The sequence below is a fragment of the Myxocyprinus asiaticus genome, chromosome 39, assembly GCF_019703515.2.
Source record: "Myxocyprinus asiaticus isolate MX2 ecotype Aquarium Trade chromosome 39, UBuf_Myxa_2, whole genome shotgun sequence".
NCBI lineage: Eukaryota > Metazoa > Chordata > Actinopteri > Cypriniformes > Catostomidae > Myxocyprinus > Myxocyprinus asiaticus.
Window position 1 is genome coordinate 9177501 of NC_059382.1, and position 21083 is coordinate 9198583.

Sequence of the window (21083 nt, forward strand, 5' to 3'; positions counted from 1 at the left end):
GCACATTACACTGACAGTTATAAATATCAGTGTCAGTTCTGATAGGATGATCGACCCTGAACAATGCCTAATTCAATCTTTAAAATTCTCGCTTTCTTTTTTTTCTCTCTGTAGATTCGCAGTGTGCAGATCTTGCCGCTGGACTATGAGATAGAATATATCTGTAGAGGAAGCAGAATTATTGTAGGGCCTAAGGTCCGAAAGTGCCTTGCCAATGGCACCTGGACTGACATAAACCAGCTCAGCAGATGCTGTAAGTGTAGTTCTTGCACATGCTGTGCATTTGGCATTGATTAATGTATAAATATACAGTGTGCCCAAAAGGTATTTGGACACTCAAGCAACACTAAAAAAAATCTTTGATTGTCATTGAATTAAATAACGAATATCAAACCGCATGGCATTCATTTTAAAGGAAGATAGCAAAAGCATGACATTTTTCAAGCAAAATATTTCATAAAAAGAAGTTTGTTAGATTTTGCATGGGGAAAAAATCAAAAGATTTACTGTTAAAAATTAGGATCAAAAGTATTCCGACACTTTCTGCTGGTTAGACTTAGTAAAACATGTCCACAGTTAATGTGATGAAGTTCATTTACATTTACTAAAAATGACCAGTTGGGTAGAAGTAATGAAATGGTTAATGTCAAAATGTCCAGTAAATGTGAATTTAGTCAATATCATTTACTTGCAGATGTCACTTAATTCAATTTAAGTGTTGCTTAAGTGCCCAAATACCAGGACCACTCTATATGCTATATATCTATGTATACTGTACATATCAATATCATATATATATATATATATATATATATATATATATATATATATATATATATATATATATAATTAATTTATGTTTTTGCAGTTATGTGCAGTACTTTGAGATCTCACGCAGTTCAACCAAATAATTAAATAAATAAATTACTAATAAATTATATAATGTAACATTTCATTGCATTTTTAATTATGCACTTCAAAAATAGTGTGTTGTAGGGGTTGTGGCATTAAATTCAAGGCTGTGTATTTTCAAGATTATCAAAATGTGCTAAAAGGATGTGCTAAAAGTGTTGTTAAAATCCTCAGTATTGGTTTGCCCGCGGTCGTGGATGTCTCTTGAGAACGGGAGGGTGGCGCTGCAGCCTCATGGACAACCAGTAGAGGGCACAGTTCTTCACTACAACTGCCATGCAGGCTTCCTATTGGAAGGTTTCAACATCTCTCACTGCACTAAACTCGGCAAATGGGATTCACCTAAACCATTTTGTGTGTGTGAGTATGTTCAGGGTTCTGTCATATAAAACAGACACAAATGTATGTTTTTTTTTAATCATATGAATCCTTCTCTTAACATGTGGCTCTATTTTATTTTCTTTTTCTCCTATAATTTGACCATCATTAGATGACAGGAACTATACAGGTAAGATGCAAAATGATCTCAAAGAGTTTATTTCTCATCCCAGATAGAAGATTTCCAAAGATTTCCAAAATACTGAAGTTTTGAGTGCGAAGTTTGTTTCAAAATAACCACACACAGAGCAGAGTCTGGTGTTTAGTATATTAGCATATGTAACATATGGGCTTCTGTTAAGAGTTTTGCGAAACACATAAATGTCTGTTTCTAAAATAATATACCTTTTCAATTGGATGAAATTTCTATCTTAATTGTAAAGATTTGTTTAACCACTAGGGGGCTGTATTTTACCATCATTCTTGAACAATGCCACATTAATTTTTTTTTTTTTTTTAAATAAAAATAAATAAATAAAACTATTATAATTGTAAGATTTCTGCATTTAATTTAATAGCAAAGTTATCAAATTAAATTGAGTAATCTTTAACAAAAACAAATAAAAAAGTAGGGTACAACAGGGCAAAAGGCTCCCTGGTGTAAAACGCTTCTTTTGATTTTATTTTTAGCAACAAAATAGCAACAAAAACTACCACAGGACTTTCCTAAACACCTGTTTGACACTATACTGCAAAATTTTCCTGATCCATAAGATCATTGTGTAATGTCTAAAGGTTGATTTTGAGGCAATTTGATCTAATATTATTTATATAATTTTTTATATTGCAAATTTATATAGCTAATTAATAGCTATATAGCTAGTTGCTAATTATTTGTCATTTTCAGTTTTGGTGATTTGGTTTAAGGTGATTATATATATATATATATATATATATATATATATATATATATATATATATATATATATACACACTAGAGGCCAAAAGTTTGGAATAATGTACAGATTTTGCTGTTTCGGAAGGAAATCGGTACTTTAATTCACCAAAGTGGCATTCAACTGATCACAAAGTATAGTCAGGATATTACTGATGTAAAAAAACAGCACCGTCACTATTTGAAAAAAGTCAGTTTTGATCAAATCTAGACAGACCCCATTTCCAGCAGCCATCACTCCAACACCTTATCCTTGAGTAATCATGCTGAATTGCTAATTTGGTACTAGAAAATCACTTGCCATTATATCAAACACTGCTGAAAGCTATTTGGTTTGTTAAATGAAACTTAACATTGTCTTTGTGTTTGTTTTTGAGTTGCCACAGTATGCAATAGACTGGCATGTCTTAAGGTCAATATTAGGTCAGAAATGGCAAAAAAGAAACAGCTTTCTCTAGAAACTCGTCAGTTAATCATTGTTTTGAGGAATGAAGGCTATACAATGCTTAAAATTGCCAAAAAACTGAAGATTTCATACAAAGGTGTTCACTACAGTCTTCAAAGACAAAGGACAACTGGCTCTAACAAGGACAGAAAGAGATGTGGAAGGCCAGATGTACAACTAAACAAGAGGATAAGTACATCAGAGTCTCTAGTTTGAGAAATAGATGCCTCACATGTGCTCAGCTGACAGCTTCATTGAATTCTACCCGCTCAACACCAGTTTCATGTACAACAGTAAAGAGAAGACTCAGGGGTGCAGACCTTATGGGAAGAACTGCAAAGAAAAAGCCACTTTTGAAACAGAAAAACAAAAAGTAAAGGTTAGAGTGGGCAAAGAAACACAGACATTGGACAACAGATAATTGGAAAAGAGTGTTATGGATCTTAACCCCATTGAGCTTTTGTGGGATCAGCTAGACTGTAAGGTGCGTGAGAAGTGCCCGACAAGACAGCCACATCTATGGCAAGTGCTACAGGAAGCGTGGGGTGAAATGTCACCTGAGTATCTGGACAAACTGACAGCAAGAATGCCAAGAATTATTGCTGCACTGGAGAATTCTTTGAAGTAGTTTAAGAAGTTCTGACATTTTTTTTTTCAAATTGTAATAGTACTTTTTCATGTTATTAATATCCTGACTATACATTGTGATCAATTGAATGCCACTTTGGTGAATAAAAGTACCAATTTATTTCCATAAGAGCAAAATCTGTACATTATTCTAAACTTTTGGCCGCCAGTTTGTGTGTGTGTGTGTGTGTGTATATATATATATATATATATATATATATATATATATATATATATATATATATATATATAAAACATCAACAACTGTCCAATAAGTGAAAGGAGAGTATTTGGGGTTAAAATCCTTCCTGTTGCAGGAGCTAAAGGCCCCTATTAAACACACTGTTTTTCTTAAGTGGAGGGAATAGATTTGTTATGAAGAATGTTCAAAGTGGGCTCACATTGACTGATCAAATAACAATGGAGATTAATTTGTTTATAGAATACTTGAGATGTTATGAAATGTCAAATGTGATTGAAATGAACAAGAAATTACGCACCCTTTTCTGAAGTGATTATTTTGAATAAGCACTACCTTAATTTGTTACTCAAAAACGTATATTGCTGTTTCAAAAGTATTTGCATAAGTTGACAAAAAACCATTGCCCCGTTATCTACACTATATCAGTATAACCCCCTGGGGGCCTTTTACCCCAAGTGAGGGAGCCTTTTACCCCAGATGGGGTAAAAGGCCCCCTCGCCACCTTTTTTAAATAAATGAATTTTTATTCAAAACAACCGTCTGTTGTTTTTTCTTTTCACATAAATTATGTTGCTCCATTGATATTCAATAAAAATATATGTATTTCTCAAATCTTGATACACTTTTTGACCAGAAAAAAGTTCATTTTCCTGTAGGTGTGCCTTTACATCAATTAGTGTACCCTATATATATATTAAGTTTTACTAAATTTAATTCTGTTAAAAATTACACATTTCAATTTAAAGGAATTTTTGATTATTTTTGCTTTGCATTGCATATTTCTAACCTCTAACTTGTTTTTCGAACAATTAATTTATGTTTTGCCCATAGAAACAGTTTAAATGTAAATATTTTTTGTCAGAACTCCCAGATTACAAGAGCCTTTGGCTTGCTCAATGGTGGCCTAAAGACAATAAAATTTAAGGCATGATTGAGTTATTCATTTAAACTGCACAATGAGGATTTTAAGACATAACAGCATCATTTTCTGTTACTGCATCATTTTCTTTAAAGATGCTTTGAAACAATGTGTGTTCTGAAAAGTGCTATACAAATAAAATTGACTTGACCTGACTAGATAACATTCATAGAAATAGGGAAGACTGAGCTGAGGCCATTTTTTCACTTCTGACTCATTTCTCACAGTGTGGGTTACTTTTGAAAAGTACCTACAGTTGAGCCACGTACCTTGAACAAAATCGTATTTATTATGTTCACTTGTTTACCCAACACCTAATACACAAATGGAATTTTGGAATTATCGAATTCGCAAACATAATTGAAACACACACAATCGAAAACAGGCATTTGAGCAATTGGACTTTTGACTAAAAACCTTACAGTTACTGAGATATAGCCATTGTGACAACTTCACCGTGTGACAACTAGCCCCGTTCTCCCCTATACTATTTCTTCATCTATCCCAAAATTCATCCACATTTTTATTATCATCCAATTATTATCATGCAACTTTCCCTGTCATATTACCTTCGAGTGCGAGCCCGCTCGATTTCTCTGCTCCATCAGATCATTACAACTTTAGCCAGTGCACAATTTTGAGTCTCCTCTCTTCCTTTTCTCTCAACCCCTTTGTCCTTCCTTTCATTTACCCTTATTCCTTTCAGCTCTGCTGATTATGACCATCAAGCAACGCAAATGCTCTCTCTCTCTGGCTCCCTGTGTTAGCTCACAGTGAGAGATCACCGCCTACATAGTGCACTCTCAGCAGGCTGAAGATTAACACTCGGCCAAAGTGTGCTGTTATGTGTGTGTATCTCTGTCCAGTGTGTATGCTTGTATGTATATGAGGTTGTGTGTGTATTTCTGCACAGTGTGTGTCTGCATAAATTCGAGCATGTGTGTGCGGGCTGGTGATTACATTGCTCTTCCCATGCTTGTTAAAGGATCATACAGCATAAAGGTGACCTTTTTGTTGCCAACCTTCTATAAAACCCTCTTTTACATTCCATAGGATGCAGATCTTCTATGAACTAGAACTGTCCTTGTACATAAAATCACATCCTATTTTAAAAGACTGTGTATTTATTTATCACATTAACTAGGGGGTAATTATATAGCCTTGCAGGAGGCACCTCAAGCCTTTCTTTTATTAAATAACAACTAAAGATCAGGAGTGAATAATTAATGACTGGCATATGGAGAGGGCAGATTCAAAGAGTGCTCCAAATGTCACAGCTGTGTCTCAGGTGCTGAGGTTTAGGAGTGGTGCAAGTCATCAATTTCAATAATACTGTCTTGTTTTAGAGTATTTAGAATGAATGGGTAAGGAGAGACTGAATACTGTAGGGGCATTCAAGCTGTATGAGTTGTCATTATGGGCAAGTACAAAGAAGTAGCCTACTACAAATAATATCTCATAGATGGATGGATGGATGGATGATTGGATGGGTGGATAGATAGACAGACAGACAGACAGATGGATGGATGGACAGACATGATAGATAGATAGATAGATTTAGAGTTTTGCATAATTTTGGTTTATTATGCATTAGCTGGAAGGCTTTTGAAAACTATTCTAATTCAGTGAAAGTGATTCTGAAAGTGATTCGAAAACTGTATGATTATTATGGATATACACCTTAACCCCCCCCCCCCCCAGCCTACCCTTCAGCTATATACAACAGCGCTGTTCATCTCTCAGAGCCTCAGTTCTCTTGTTGCCTGCTTTGAGTGCGGATCACTGCATTTGGTGGTCAATCCTTCCCCCTTTCCTCCCGGCGGATTAAAGGATTATGCCGCAGCAGAATTGCTCTTTTCCAATATTCTGACATTCCAATATTCTGATCAGATAATAGGCTCGACAGCTTTAAACTTTATCACGTTTCGCGAACGGCGCGGTAAATAAAGCAACGGCCGAGGAGAGGATTTGCGGAGCGCGTTTTGACCAAAAATGTCGCGCAACACCACCAGTTTTTCTCTTCTGTCGTGCAACATGAGCATAGCTGTACAAACCCACCGACTGTGGTTGTAAAAGGGCAAGAGACAGTAACTGCCAGATGCTGCAGTTGTTTCTATAGTCAATATATTCAAAGCGTAATCACTATAGTTTTGGGGTTTTATATTTTGGTGAAGCGCGCTCTAATAGTTTATTAAAGGATTGGTGTCGTGTGTATTCAAAACTGCCGAAAAGATGCAAACGACTCTAAAGATTCTAAAGATCCACACGATTCTAAAAGTTTCTGACGATTTCAAAGAGTCTAAAATATTCTGAAGATTCTAAAAGATTTCGAAGACTCTTAAGATTCGAAAGAAGATCTTAGACACCGCGCAAGAGGAGTTCAATAGCTCTAAGAGGTCAAAGATATGGCTTAAAGCGCTTCGACTCACACCAGTTATGAAAGTATCCCCTTATGCTTTGTGAAAAATATATAGCCCAACAAGTATTCAGTTTGTGGTTAAACAGCCTCCAATATCATATTGCGACAAGAGACCCACACACATTACGCGCCCTTTGCGCATAAAATTGGTCTTTTTGCGCGTAAAGTGTCCTGTGCCGCGGTTTTTCCGTGTTCAACTTACTGGATCCATCGCACGTGTGGATTGTATTTAGCATCTGTGGACAATTTAATTTTAAAGTGTATAAATAGCTAATTGGATTCAGATGGCACCGATGGAGCGGATCAGGACCTTGGACAGAGTTTGGAGGAGCGTGGTTCTCTTTTACGCACTGCTTATCTTTCTCTCCTGGCCATGTGCGATTGCAGGCAAGAAAAAACTCTACATCGGAGCTCTGTTCCCCATGAGTGGAGGATGGCCCGGTGGTCAAGCGTGTCTCCCCGCAGCTCAGATGGCGTTAGATCTCGTGAACAACCGGAGCGACATTCTGCCGGACTACGAGCTGGAGCTCATTCATTACGACAGTATGGTAAGCACTTGGCAACACTTTACATTTACAATGTCAAATTTACACATACTATATGTTATTAGTAATTTATTTGCAATATCAATAACAATACTGATATGATGGGTGAATATACTGTAGTTTTAAAATGTCAGTGCTGGACAGCTACCTCAAATATGTTTGACAAACTTTATATAGCATTGCTACATTTTTTAAATATATATGCATAAAAATGAAACTGGTCCAGCACATGTGCTTTTAGTGTAGTGGATTTGTAGTGGATTTCCCTAGAGATCATATTATGCAAAGTGAAAGTACAAAATCATAACTTACAAAGTATCTGCTGAAGAACTAAATATTGCAGAAAGATTTCTAATGTATTTCATGTCAATGTTAGACATCCATCATAAAACCAAACCAACCTTATTAGAGACAGAGACCTTGGCTTGCTTGCTTCTCAACTCATCTTAATTATAATGTAATGTGCATGCATTATGCCAGCAATAGTGTTTGTTCAATCATGAAGAAATGCACCATAGTTTAATTAATTTTATTTAGGGGCTTTTGGGTAAGTACTAGGGAAAGAAGATATACTATAGCTCTGTTTACCTTCCTTTAATTTATTAGTGTCATTTTACTTTATGCTCAAGAAGTGAAACATAGATAAGTACTAAACATTCTTTTAAGATGGCAAAAGTAATCAGCATTTAGCAGGTGTTTCATTAACGTGTGCATGATTGTATCTTGAGATTCAGGAGTTGGTGTCAAGTTGACATTGCAGTTGTTGGTACATTAATATTTCACAGCTCACTGCACGTGGCTGTTATCAGCAGCCTTTAAGGCTTCAGCTGCAGAAAGTAATTTGGATTCCCAAATATATACCCAAAGTCTTTCACCATGAATGCTTATGTATGCCTTTAGTGTTGTAGAGTTTGCTTCAAAAGTTTATTCTGTAGGGTATTTTGTCTGTTTATTTTTAAATAGGGATTTAAAATCCATTTCAAAATGAAGATTAATTCACTACGATATGCACCGCTGGAGTGGAACATTTCTCCTTGACTTCTGCAGATAAGTTGGTTGTCTTGATAACAGTTTCAATTCCTTCAGCACCCATAAAGATAGCGCAGTTAAATCAGAAAATCATTCTTTGTATATCTTCAAAAATGTTAGTGAGGTTTTAATCCTTTGACTACCATACCATAATATCTGATAAAAATATGTGCAAGCATATGCAATTGTGACATCTCTGGCATCACTGCCCAAGAATATGTAACACTTTGAAAGTTCAAAGTGGGGCAGTTCAGTGCCCCGATGTTGCATGACATTTCTAAGAACCCCTGTAATCAAGTAAACAGTTAAAGAGTGCTCTGACTGGACTGAAATGTGTTGTATCATGGTTGTGATTGGTGAACTGCAATCTGCATTGCAATCACACTCAGTATAGAGAAAGAATCAGGGAGAGGAAGGTTGGCATGGCAACAGACACTAGTGAAACCACAGTTCAAACAAACTTGCAACCCTGTAGATCGTGTAAGGATAAGGAGATGTTTCTGCAGACTCATGCATGAGAGTATGAGTAAGGAGAAAGATCTGCAGTACCTGTCTGATCACTCATGACCTTGCAGATGAACATTAACTTTTAGGCTGAGCGGAGTGCTCTGCCAGATAACCTGTATTGCATTAAAGGTATAGTTCAACCGAATCTAAGAATTCTGTCTTCATTTACTCACCCTCATGTCGTTCCAGACCCATTTGACTTTCATATTCCGTGGAAAAGGAGAATGAAAAGGCGATATTTAGCAGAATGAAGGGTTGTCCTCAGTGGTTGATTTGTTAAAGTTGTCAAAGTTATATACTTATGGGTTGTCTAAGGTGTTAAAAAATCTTTTAAAAATCTAGTTTAAAACACTTGTGTCATGTTCTCAGAAATGTAATCTTTGTGTCCAATTTTGCTTCATAAATTTTTGAAAAACCTTTATAGCATTTTCTACAAAAAATAGTTAAAACTTTAAAATTGTCATGTGGTATAACCATCAAGTAAAAAATATAATAATTCTTTCTTTGCACCTTGACTACATGAGAGTATAAACAATTTCATCATTCATTTCCAAAAAGTTTTCAAATACATTTTTCAAAGTAAAATTTATATATATATTATGAATTTTTGAGTCAAAAAATATCAAGTTTTCCCAAGGTTACACCACATGGGGGCCTGGGTAGCTCAGTGAGTTTTGACACTGACTACCACCCCTGGAGTCGCAAGTTCGAATCCAGGGTGTGCTGAGTGACACAAGCCAGGTCTCCTAAGCAACCAAATTGGCCCGGTTGCTAGGGAGGGTAGAGTCATATGGGGTAACCTCCTCGTGGTTGTGATTAGGGGTTCTCGCTCTCAATGGGGCACATGGTAAGTTGTGCGTGGATTGCGGAGAGTAGCATGAGCCTCCACATGCTGTGAGTCTCCACGGTGTCATGCACAACAAGCCACGTGATAAGATGTGCAGATTGACAGTCTTAGAAGCGTAGGCAACTGAGACTTGTCCTCCGCCATCTAGATTGAGGTGAGTAACTGCGCCACCATGAGGACCTACTAAGTAGTGGGAATTGGGCATTCCAAATTGGGGAGAAAAGGGGATAAAAAATAAATAAAAAAATGACTTGGACAAAATGTGCCATTTCATATAAATGTCAAAATAAATATCAGATGTTTTTAAAACTTCATGCTCAGTCTTGAGAGTCATGCTTAAAAAGTGGTGTAACAGTTGTTCTACACACAAAAGCGTTTTATGTGCGAAACCCCCAACATTTTTGAGTTAAAAATATGTACATGTTGTAACTGAACACTTGTCATAGCAATATCTTACATTCTGTTCTCTCTCTCTTTTTTTTAAAGAAAGACAAAAGATTTCCTTGCACTATTCCCTTGGCCATTTTTGAAAGTGCGTGAAACCTTCGAAAACTTGCATTACCTTCAGTGGCGTAACTTTCATGTGAACACTAGGAAGGACAAATCAACCCATCACTAAACTCCGACATACCGGCCAGTGTTTTCAGAAAACCGGTGTCTTTTCTCATTGGAGAGAGAGCTTGCGTGCTCATGGTTGCCAGATTGCGTGTCTAAAGCGTCACCCTGGCAGAATATTTCCTAACTGTTCAAATGACAAGATTTGATAGGGGGATTTCACCTATAGAAATCTGGCAACTTCATACATGTCGAAATCTAATTCTGACCAGCAAATCACCATTATTTGAAATCTGTTATTTATCAAATGTAGAAAATTAAATATTTTACTTGCATGATGAGTTCTAAGTAATACATGACACAATTGATCTAAAGGGGATGGTAAGGGGGGACGGTGGTTTTACAAGGGGGATGCTTTTTGGTATTTCTTGCAACAAGGGGGATGCCATGCCTTCACATCCCCCCTTAACCCAAGCCCTGGTTGTCCTGTCTGTAAAGGTAATAAAAAAATTTAAAAAATGTATTTAGCAGTTGCTTTTATCTCAAGCAAATTACAAATGAGGAAAAGCATAAGCGATTTGTCATACAGGAGCCAACAAAATAAGCAGTACCACAATTTTAAAATTGAATGAAAATATTGCAGTTTTGCAATACCAGAAATTAGTTTTCTAAAAATGTCAGCATATAACCTATGATCTACTGTAAGTCTCCATCTTTCAGTTCTAATATTATTTTAATCTTAATAAAAATTCAAGACATGGTGCACAAGAAGAAAAATGCAATAATGGAGAAGGCAGAGTGTCGACATTGTATAAATGTCAAAGTTTTAGTGCGCATTGGATACTGAAGAGCAGGTGTGAAGTGCTCAGACTCGTTGACATTTAAGCCAGCAGATATTTCCGGCATTCTCTCTTGATTGGGGAGCACTTCATACCTGAATGTGATTCTAATCAAAATTGCTTCTGGTGTCAGAAATGTAATTACAAAGGGAGAAAATCAAATTTGATGTGGAGTTTGCATTTAATTAATGTTCAAAGAATCTCAGGCATGTTGTGGCATTCTGTTAATCTCTCTCAAACAACCAATTATCACGCAGAGCAACATTTTCATAAAACATGAAAGTCACCCCCAAATTCCCAATTTCATTTGACATTTGTTAAATATTTATTTTATAAATGGGTGTTTTTATAACCCATGCCATGCCTTGGGTGCAGAATAAAGATCTTTTTTTAATTGTTTGTGAAGAATTTTAGATTTTCTGAAATGTGAGTGGTGCTAATGCATGCAAAACCTGCCAGCACAATGCATAAGTGGTTGCTAGAAGGTTCTGAGTTGTTGCTAGGTTGTTGTTAGGTTGCTGTCTCTATGATATTTTGGTTGCTATATTGCTCTGGTCTTTCCACCAATGTAAGTCAATGGGATTTGTTTTTTTGTGCCTGTTTTATCGTTATCATTCTAAAGTCCGATCACATAGTTTACTTAGTCCGCACAATATGATGCATCATTGATATCTATTGTATAAACGTTGTGATACAAGTTCAATATGCCAAAGTTCAATACTTATTGTTTGAGGTTTGTTTATATGCCTAACTTGAAATATCATGAAGTGATGCTTGCCTTAGCAATAATAATAACTGTTGCCACTATATTAGAATGATTTTGATTTCATTATATTTTCCCCTATAAAAATATTGCATTTTTATATTGACTTTTAATTCACTATTTGAACACAAAAGCCATTGGTCACCAGTGTTGGGTAAAGTTACTTTTAAAAGTAACTCGTTAGAATATTGCATTACTCCTTAAAAAAGTAACGTTATTAATTAAAAAGTACATTTTTATGGAAAGTAAAGCATTGCATTACTTTTGTGTTACTTCTGTGTAACTTTTTTCTCACAGCCACTTTCTCTTCTGCTGTGCTGTGCATTCCATACAAATAAGCCATGCATTGCATCCAAGAGACATTACAGGTCATACTAGCTACTGTACAACACTCATGTCAAAACAACATAGTAAACAAACAGATATTTAGAAATTAGGTCTACATGTCATATTTATAATAAAGAATCAATAACATGAATATGCATGATTTGTTTTTCCATCAACATGGCAGCCAGTATGAACAATGCAGAATAACCACTGTCTTACCTAAAGCAGCGAAGTCCAAAACTTGAACCTGCATCATATATGTCATCATGTGCTGTGCCCATCGACAATGTCAGAGTCAACTTAAGATGTTTTTCAAAAGTCAGGATAAAATTCTATGGGGAATTCCAGCCTAACATGTTCAAGAAATGTGTCTGATAATAAAATAATATTTTTCACATCTCAGTGCACGCTTGTTTTGAGTTGATCCAAGGTGCATACAGATGCCACTGGTTGACCGCATACAACTTGTTACTTTATTTAAAAAGTAACTCCGATGTTATGGTCTAAAATACAAAAAAATTGCGTTACTTTACTCGTTACTCGAAAAAAGTAATCTGATTACGTAACACACATTACTTGTAACACGTTACCCTCAACACTGTCGGTCACTATATGGAATTGGTTCTGTTCAGGGCCGTAACCACCATGGACCTTGAGTGGGACATATTCCCTCCCAAAATTCTGAATTTTGGTCTATAAATATGTATGTTTCATTTGATAGATCTTTAACATTTTACCTTTGATCCTCCCGTTATTGAATATTTGGTTACATCCATCCTTCAGATCTGTGCTGTCACTATAGCTAATTCTGAAACAAATCATAAGGTGTTCAGGAATCGTGATTTGCTTGAATTTTCTGTTTGTTTTTTCTTGAATCACTAACACCCCAGCAGGACTGGTCAGAGATGCTTCAAGTTGAGGTCCAGCTTGTGTGTGTGTTGGAGCAGATATTTCCAAGGACCCCCTTGCACAAATACACTCACCCTCTCCAGACTGTTGCCATGGATATATCAAAGCTCAGCCTGCAAACTTTGATCAATTATTTACCGTGACAGAGTGAGACAGAGGTAGAGAAAGAGAGAGAGAGAGAGACTGATGCCCTGATGAGACACTTGTGCCTTCTGTGTTTTAATTGGCATCTGTTTTATCCAGACTGTAACGAGAAGGATTTACATATCCATTGCATGCTTTATTCATTCGCATCAGGGTTTCAGAGTCGTAACATTGCAGCTTCAAGAAAACAAACCTACACTTGAAATTGAATGTACGGCAGAGCAGTGGATAAAGGTTCATTCAGAGTCTGAGTCATGGTAATGCTTGTGTGTGTTTTGCTCTGCTGGAATGAGACATTTAGCATTTGGTTCTCTATAGTAAACAAACGGAGCCATTGCTACATATTTCCCTAGCAGCTTGCGCTTTATGGAAGTTTTTATATTAAACCATCAAAAAATCTAATTGAATCACAGAATCTCTCTGTGTTTCTTTTTTATGTTTTGTTATGTAAAAACTTTTGGCGAAAAAGAGAGAGAATGGGAACAAAACAACATTTATCAGTATTTTTGATTGTTTTACAGTAGACATATCTAAACATCCATATTGGGACAAGTCAAAGTTGGTTTATTGTCATTTAAGTTTAAACTAAGCAGTGAAATGGTAAAATACTGTTTTTAATGACATGTACAAGTTTTAACGGGACATATAATAAAACCATTTTGATGTTTTATAAAAACTACAGTTATAACCAGTTTTGTTTTGGTTTAGTTTGTTTTGAAAAATATATTTCCCAGTAGGGTAAGAAAAAAACAATAACTCAAGACATTTTCTCTTAAAGCAATTTCTGAAAACAAGTTTTAATATCTCATACAATTGTAATGTAAAGCTATCTTGTTTTACTTTACCAAGACAAAAATAATTATTAAATATAGCTGCAAGCAGCGATGATGGGCCATTTCCACCCAGTGGCTTTCGGAAAACAATGCAAGGAGGACACGTGCATTTGGCATTTGACATTATTCTAAACAATTTTGAAGCATTTTGAGTAAATATAAGAGGACTATTTTAAAGTCTGTTGAAAGAGCCACACTTCTGCTGCCAGGTGGTGGTGATATGACTGTGACCCAAAATAGTCACATCCATGTGATTAGCCCTCAAGACTAAACAGACATCTCAATTTTGATCTAAATCACACACTGCACACAGAAGATATGAGACACTTCCTGTTTCCCATTTTTGCCATTAATTTAATGCCTCTTCATGGCAACACTCTTCAATATATCAAAAATCTGTTCACAATTTAGCATCTTCAATGTCTTGGTATAATATTTTCTAAATGTGGTGACAGTCTCATGAATCCCTTAGGAGGAGTCAGAGACTGCAATATTAAAACAATCCAAAATGGCCGACTTCCTGTAATAATTAATAATTAACTAATAATTATAATTATGATTATAGAAAATGAGAACTATATTTGTACCAATATGGTGACTGTAGATGAAAATGGGAGTGCTACAGAGGCCATCTTACATGCCCATTTTAATGGGGGCGCTACAGAGCCCCCCTACACACCCATGTGTGAACTTTTGCCCAGCCCTGATGGCTGACAACTCTGATGTGTGCAAAAGAGTTTTCACGGATCTTAAATACCCCAAAAGTACCGAAAACCTTGAAATGAAGAAGAAGAAGAATCCTTAGAAAAGCAATAGGGCCTCCGCACTTTCAGTGCTTGGGCCTTAATAAAATATTTTTTGCAGTGCAGGGCACATTTTAACCCATACTCGAATCTGTATCATCTTGCATTAAAGGGATAGTTCAACTAAAAGTAAAAATTCTGTCTTAATTTACTCACCCTTATGTAGTTTCAGACCTGTGTGACTTTCATTTTCCATGCAAGAAGGAAAAGGGGATATTTTGCAGAGTGGAGGGGGGTCCTTGTTTCTGTATCTGTAAATCCCCCAAATTTGGAAATAAAGGAAAAGTGCCTGCAATTTTTCATACAGTAGCCAACAATAAACTGTACCAGAATTTTACAATAAAAAAAAAAAATAATAATAAATATTGCAGTTATACAATACCAGATATCATTAACTGTTTACTACAAATGTGAGCAGATAACCTATGATCTAAGTATTCATCTCTCAGTTGTAATATTATATCGATATTAGAACTTGTTTTAAGAAAGTTTAGATATTTGTAAAAATAAAATGTGCAGGCCACATTTTAGTTCAGACTCGAACCTCTATCACCTTTGTGCACAGCTCAACATGTTTAAAACATTTGTAATGACCACTGTGCCACAGTTTTGACAGTTACACTGTGTTGAATGAGGCAAGAACTCATTAACCACTTCGCATACCTAGTCTTTTAAATGAAAATGTTCAGTTACCCTCTGTTAAAACAGACACAACAAACAAAGTCAGCATTAAGAAATAGAGAATTTTCAGCCTTTTTATCTGGCACTCAGTATTCTAGTCCTGAGACCTGCATAACCTTCAGGCCCCTGGGACTTAAAGAACATAAATGCTGTCCTCACATCAGGCGTCTTCAGTTCTTCTCGATGGCTGCTGCTATGAGCTCGTGTTCTGAATAAAGAGTCATCTGGAGAGACAGAGGAAAGCTGGAGCAACCTGTGAGCCACATGTGGCTCTTTGAGAAGTTTACTAGATTGATGATGAGTGATGTCTGATAATTTTTCAGCCAATGAATTAGACATGTTTCCTAAGGCAAGCATCACTATTACTATTACTCATACTTAATGATAGGGAAATTATTTATTTTAGGACAGAAAACAAAATGACAGTTGACGAATTGATACAGTTTAATGTTGGAACAGGTAAACCAGGAGTGGGATAGGACAGAAAGTAATGCGTAAACTCTGTTTTGAGAGTGTGAAATGAGCCGGGTCAGTTTTAAATCAAACAGGGATATGGCAAATCTAGATTTCCTCAACTTTTAATTCCATGACAGAGCGCCACTTCGTAAAATGTGCCTTTTCATCTACTTCCTTGCAAACACACAATCCCTTGCATTCTCACACTAAACACCTCATGCCTACCTAAGCTATTGCACAGAGTCTTGTTCAGTGATATTTTTAGAGGTCCAAAAGTGTTCCTGTCAGACTTCGTTTTTGAGGCCAGCACCATCTCATTAAGTTCTAACTTTAACGAAAATGAAAGTGTATTAGACAGTTCTGGTAATTAGGTGTTTCTGCTGATTGTCACCAAGGGCACAATCTCAGTGTGACTACATCTGCAGCATTCAAGCTTTCACCCCCTCATTTGTGAATCACTTCCTGCTGTATGTGTCACAGTGAACTGTAATGGAAAAGCACACAAGGTCTTTGGTCACAGCTACAGCTCGTGCACACTGCAGAGTAATGAGATGATTTTTCTGAGGCATCAGTTTCATGTTTCTATGCTGATTCCTTTGGTCGTTTATTTATTGTCATTCTCAAGTGTAGTTTTTACATCTTGCATGCCACAATAAAAAGGACTGTTCACCCACAAATAAAAACAAACTCAACCATAATTTACTGACCCTCATCTCTTTTTTAGTGCGATCCAGGAGAGGCCACTAAGCTGCTGTATGACCTACTGTACACAGAGCCAATAAAGATCGTCCTGATGCCAGGCTGCAGCTCTGTTTCTACGCTTGTGGCAGAGGCAGCACGCATGTGGAACCTCATAGTGGTGTGTGTGCCATATACATTTCTGTCTAACTCATTATATCTGTATTGATGATCACTGGTTTCTCTATACGCCTTTATTCAATAGTAGAACATTGAACTTCCATACAAAGCCAAAATACAGTAACTACGCCGACACTGAATCCGAGAAAAAATGGCTTTAACGTTTTTTGATTTTCCAGCCAAATGTGGATTATAAAATAGTCTCTGTTTTCTCTGAACCTGAGCATAGTTGAGCCAAACGTCTGTCACAGGACAGGTCATAGACTAAGAGGCCCATTTTTGATCATACAGTAACTACATTTTGACAAAATGTGTAGTTACTGTGTTTTGCATTGGCAGAATATTATATTGTTTCATATTGGGATAAATAAAGTCAAAGTTGGTTTATTGTCATTTAAGATTAAACTAAAGTGGTGAAACGTAAAAGACATGGACAGGTTTTAATGGGACATATAATTAAACCATTTTGATGTTTTATAAAAATTACAGTTATAACTAGAAGTAGAATGTTTTGTTTTGTTTTGTGTAAACATAACAACCTTTTGTTAGTTTATTGCTTTAAAAAAAAATTAAAATAAAACATTTTCAGTGTAGTATAAATAAGGATCTTAATTCAAGATATATTATCTGAAAACGAGTCTAGTTAAGATAATGTTATTGTAAAACAATACAAATATAATATAATATAATATAATATGCAGGTTTTGGCATAGATTTTAACTACAAGTAGATTATGGATTTGATTTGGATTTGTGATCTTGTTGACTTTATGAGAGCAGTTTGTTGACGGTTTGTATTGAAGAAGTTGACGAATAAAAACGGTCAAAAGAGGCTGTCAAGAAAGCCAGTGAACCAAAAGACAAATTGAGAAAAGGGATAAAAAGAATAAAATACACAAAGTACCCATAGCAATTTGGCAGAATAAGGATAAGCATTTTCTAATTATTCTCTTTAAATCAACTGCCATCCTCCGAGGACTGAACAATTTTGTTAAATAATGTTCATAAACCTGACTTTGAGTTTGAGTTTGACATTTTTCTTCATGTAAATTAGAGAAGTTGGAAAAGTGAGATTACTTTTAACGAACCACCTCTCTAGAGATGCCTGAAATACATAATAAGAGAGATAGCTTTTGAGAACTAAATTACCGTGTTTAAACGTTACGCAATATAGTTCAGAGAAACTTTGCCAGTGTTTTATTTCTCAAGCAACCTGTTTGAAAATTTTTGGGAAGAAAAAGTTACAATTCTGGTTAGCATTCCTCTGTCACACCTAACAAAGAATTCTAACATGAACAGTGGATGACAAAGTTAGTAGATTGACATATCTATTCAAGTTTTCACAAAGCTCTGACTTGACTGGGTTGACATTTACACTTCTTACAGTATGTGGAAAAATCTGAATCACTCTTTGCTCAGTTTTTTGTTATTTTCATGTGCATCAAATAAGGTCAGAAAAATTGCTGAATAAACATTTTCAATGTTGTCTTCCTTTCTCTCTAGTTCTCGTACGGCTCTAGTTCTCCAGCTTTATCTAACCGACAGCGTTTCCCCACTTTCTTCCGCACGCACCCCTCAGCAACTCTTCATAATCCTACCCGTGTGCGGCTCTTCCAGAAGTGGGGATGGACAAAGATCGCTACAATCCAGCAGACCACTGAAGTCTTTACCTCGGTCAGTCCTGCATGCAGAGCTAAATCTCTTTTCATTCTGCTCAGTACGGTCATATTGTGCTATTCTCAATTGCATAGACACTATAATATAATGATATAATATATTATAATTCTCACCATTTGAACACTTGTAAGTGTTCACACACCAATCAGAATGCTGTACCAGGATGTATAAAAAGGGCTACAGGGGAGTATAATGGCTTTGGAAAATATGGATTACAACAATACAGACATAGGTAAAGTTGGAGAAATAGGAGAGATGGAGTTGAAAGAGGTGACGGTGGAGGTGGAAGAGGTGGAGGAGATGAAGGTGGAGAGGAAGAGGAAGGGGTTTGAGTGTGTAATGATCGTTCAGTGTATCTGTGAGGTTGATGGTTTTGTGAGCCATTTGAAGGGAAAGTTTAAAAGGTTGAGGTTTCAACAATTGAGTTTGAAGTTTTGATTTTGTGGTTATCATTTTTGAGATATGTTTTATAGGTTTCAGAGAATGTGTCTTAGCACTTGAGAAAACTTTAAGATTGTGTGTCTTTCTGATCTGGTGCCAAACATGATTTTTGCATTAGCTCATTATAAAGTCCTATAAATTCAGAGAAACCAAGAAATTTACCATCTTTGAAGGCCGCATCCACACTAATCCATTTTTATTTGAAAACTCAGTTTTCAATTTCCTAGCATCATTGTTTTCCAAAGTATGCGGTAATGGAAAGATTTTTCGAATCGCTCTATTTTCAGTAGAGGAAAACACTGCTCTATTGTGGATGAGAGGCATAAATGTTGCAAAATTGATGCGTTTTCAAACGTAAAAATATATGTGTGCATGTGGCCTAAGTCTTAGTACTTTGCATGTAAGATTTTAATGCTTTCCTTCGAGTATCTGTTGGATTTAAAGAAGATATGTCATTAAAAGAATGTAGAATTTTTGAATTTTCACTGACCTTTGGAAATAAAAGAGTTCAATACTGTAATGTTCAGATGTCAAAACTTTCTCCCCTGTCCATAAAGACCACTCATTGACAATAAACGGCAAAAATGGCTTGTTCTTAATATACATGTGAAGAGGATGTTTACATAAAGGTCTTAAATGTGCACTCAGTCATTTCTATGCATGTCGTCTTGGACTTACACTGACCCCTTGTGGTGTGGATGCAGCATCATTCAAACGCAAAAGTTTATAGTAACCAGTGCCATTGTAAAAATTCACTATACACAGTCAGCCATGATTAATTTAATCCATGAGTGAATGTTTCCAATAACAAGGTGGTTACTGAGATTGAGTAGTATTCAGCTGGTCATGTGATTCTATCATGGCCCTATGAGGATACTGTGTTATTATTTATTCACCCTGTTAATTCCAAACCTGTATCACTTTCTTTCTTCCGTAGAACACAAAAGGAGATGTTAGGCAGAATGATATTTCACAATCTCATTTCACTTTTGTAAGCTATGTTTCCATCCAAGTTGAGAATTTAATTTATGCGAAAAACCGTAATATTGCAAAAACAATGTGCGAATAAAGCTGCTTTTCCATCCCATGTTTTCAAAAGAACAAAGTTATCAATTCCAGAGAAATTGTAGCCACTGTGACTCTTTTATTGATTAAATACTCGTGGTTAAAGCACACAGACAAAATGCTGTAAAGAACTTCGTCTCATGTCTTGCAGCGACAGCACGTCACATAGTTCTGGGAGCGCTATGCGTATGTGTTCCTCCATCCTTATGTCTTTATCTTGTTAAAAGTGTCAATAAACCTGCTTTTTGGCACAGTTTAAGTTTGTATTCAACTGATTTGCTCTGCAAACTCTTTGCAGGCTTTGGATTTTCTAGACACCATTATTTCAGGTTGACCATAGCAACAGTTCAAATGCTGGTCCGCTGGTTCATCCAGTTATGAACGAGCTATAATCCAGTCACATTACTTTTTTGATGCACATCTTACATTCCTAATACATTCAATAGGAGTTTAATCGGTAAATGTGTTCCATCATAGTTTATGCGCATTTCTTCTTATTGAATAAAAAATGTATCCACCTCAAGCGAGCATATACATTTTTTATGCACATTTTGGAGATTTTATTCACATCTTGGTGTTTCCATCCAGCAGTTTTATGCGATATCTCAAAATGCGCATAAAATATGTGGACGGAAACGCAGCTATTGAATCTTTTTTTCCATACAATGAAAGTGAATGGTGAATGAGACTGAACCTTCGGCCTAACATCTCATGTTGTGTTCTGTGGAGGAAAGAAATTCATATGACCAACATGAGGGAAAATAAATTATTACAGAATTTTCATTTTTGGGTGAACTAAAACTTTAATTCTAAGGGTCATAGAGAGAATTTGTGGCACACAAAACCTTGAGTAACATAAATGGAACTAAGGAAAAAAATTAATGATATAAATATTTATAGGATGACCCCATTTAAAGGAAGTAATTTTCAGAAAAGTGTCTCACTTTTTCCCTAAACTGTTAGCAAGCTCAATGACCCCTTTACTCAGAGTAAGGTTAATGCCTGATA

The 21083-nt window shown here is 36.0% G+C and overlaps 1 protein-coding gene across 1 annotated transcript in view; it reads left to right on the plus strand.

The window, feature by feature from the left end:
* LOC127430170 (gamma-aminobutyric acid type B receptor subunit 1-like) overlaps window positions 1-21083 on the plus strand; it is a 70798-nt gene that overhangs the window by 4611 nt on the left and 45104 nt on the right. The window contains exons 4-9 of the mRNA XM_051679728.1: window positions 115-253; window positions 1087-1272; window positions 1403-1420; window positions 7185-7345; window positions 16760-16894; window positions 18396-18566. Of these exons, the coding sequence (XP_051535688.1) occupies window positions 115-253; window positions 1087-1272; window positions 1403-1420; window positions 7185-7345; window positions 16760-16894; window positions 18396-18566 (810 nt within the window). The remainder of the gene's footprint in view (window positions 1-114; window positions 254-1086; window positions 1273-1402; window positions 1421-7184; window positions 7346-16759; window positions 16895-18395; window positions 18567-21083) is intronic.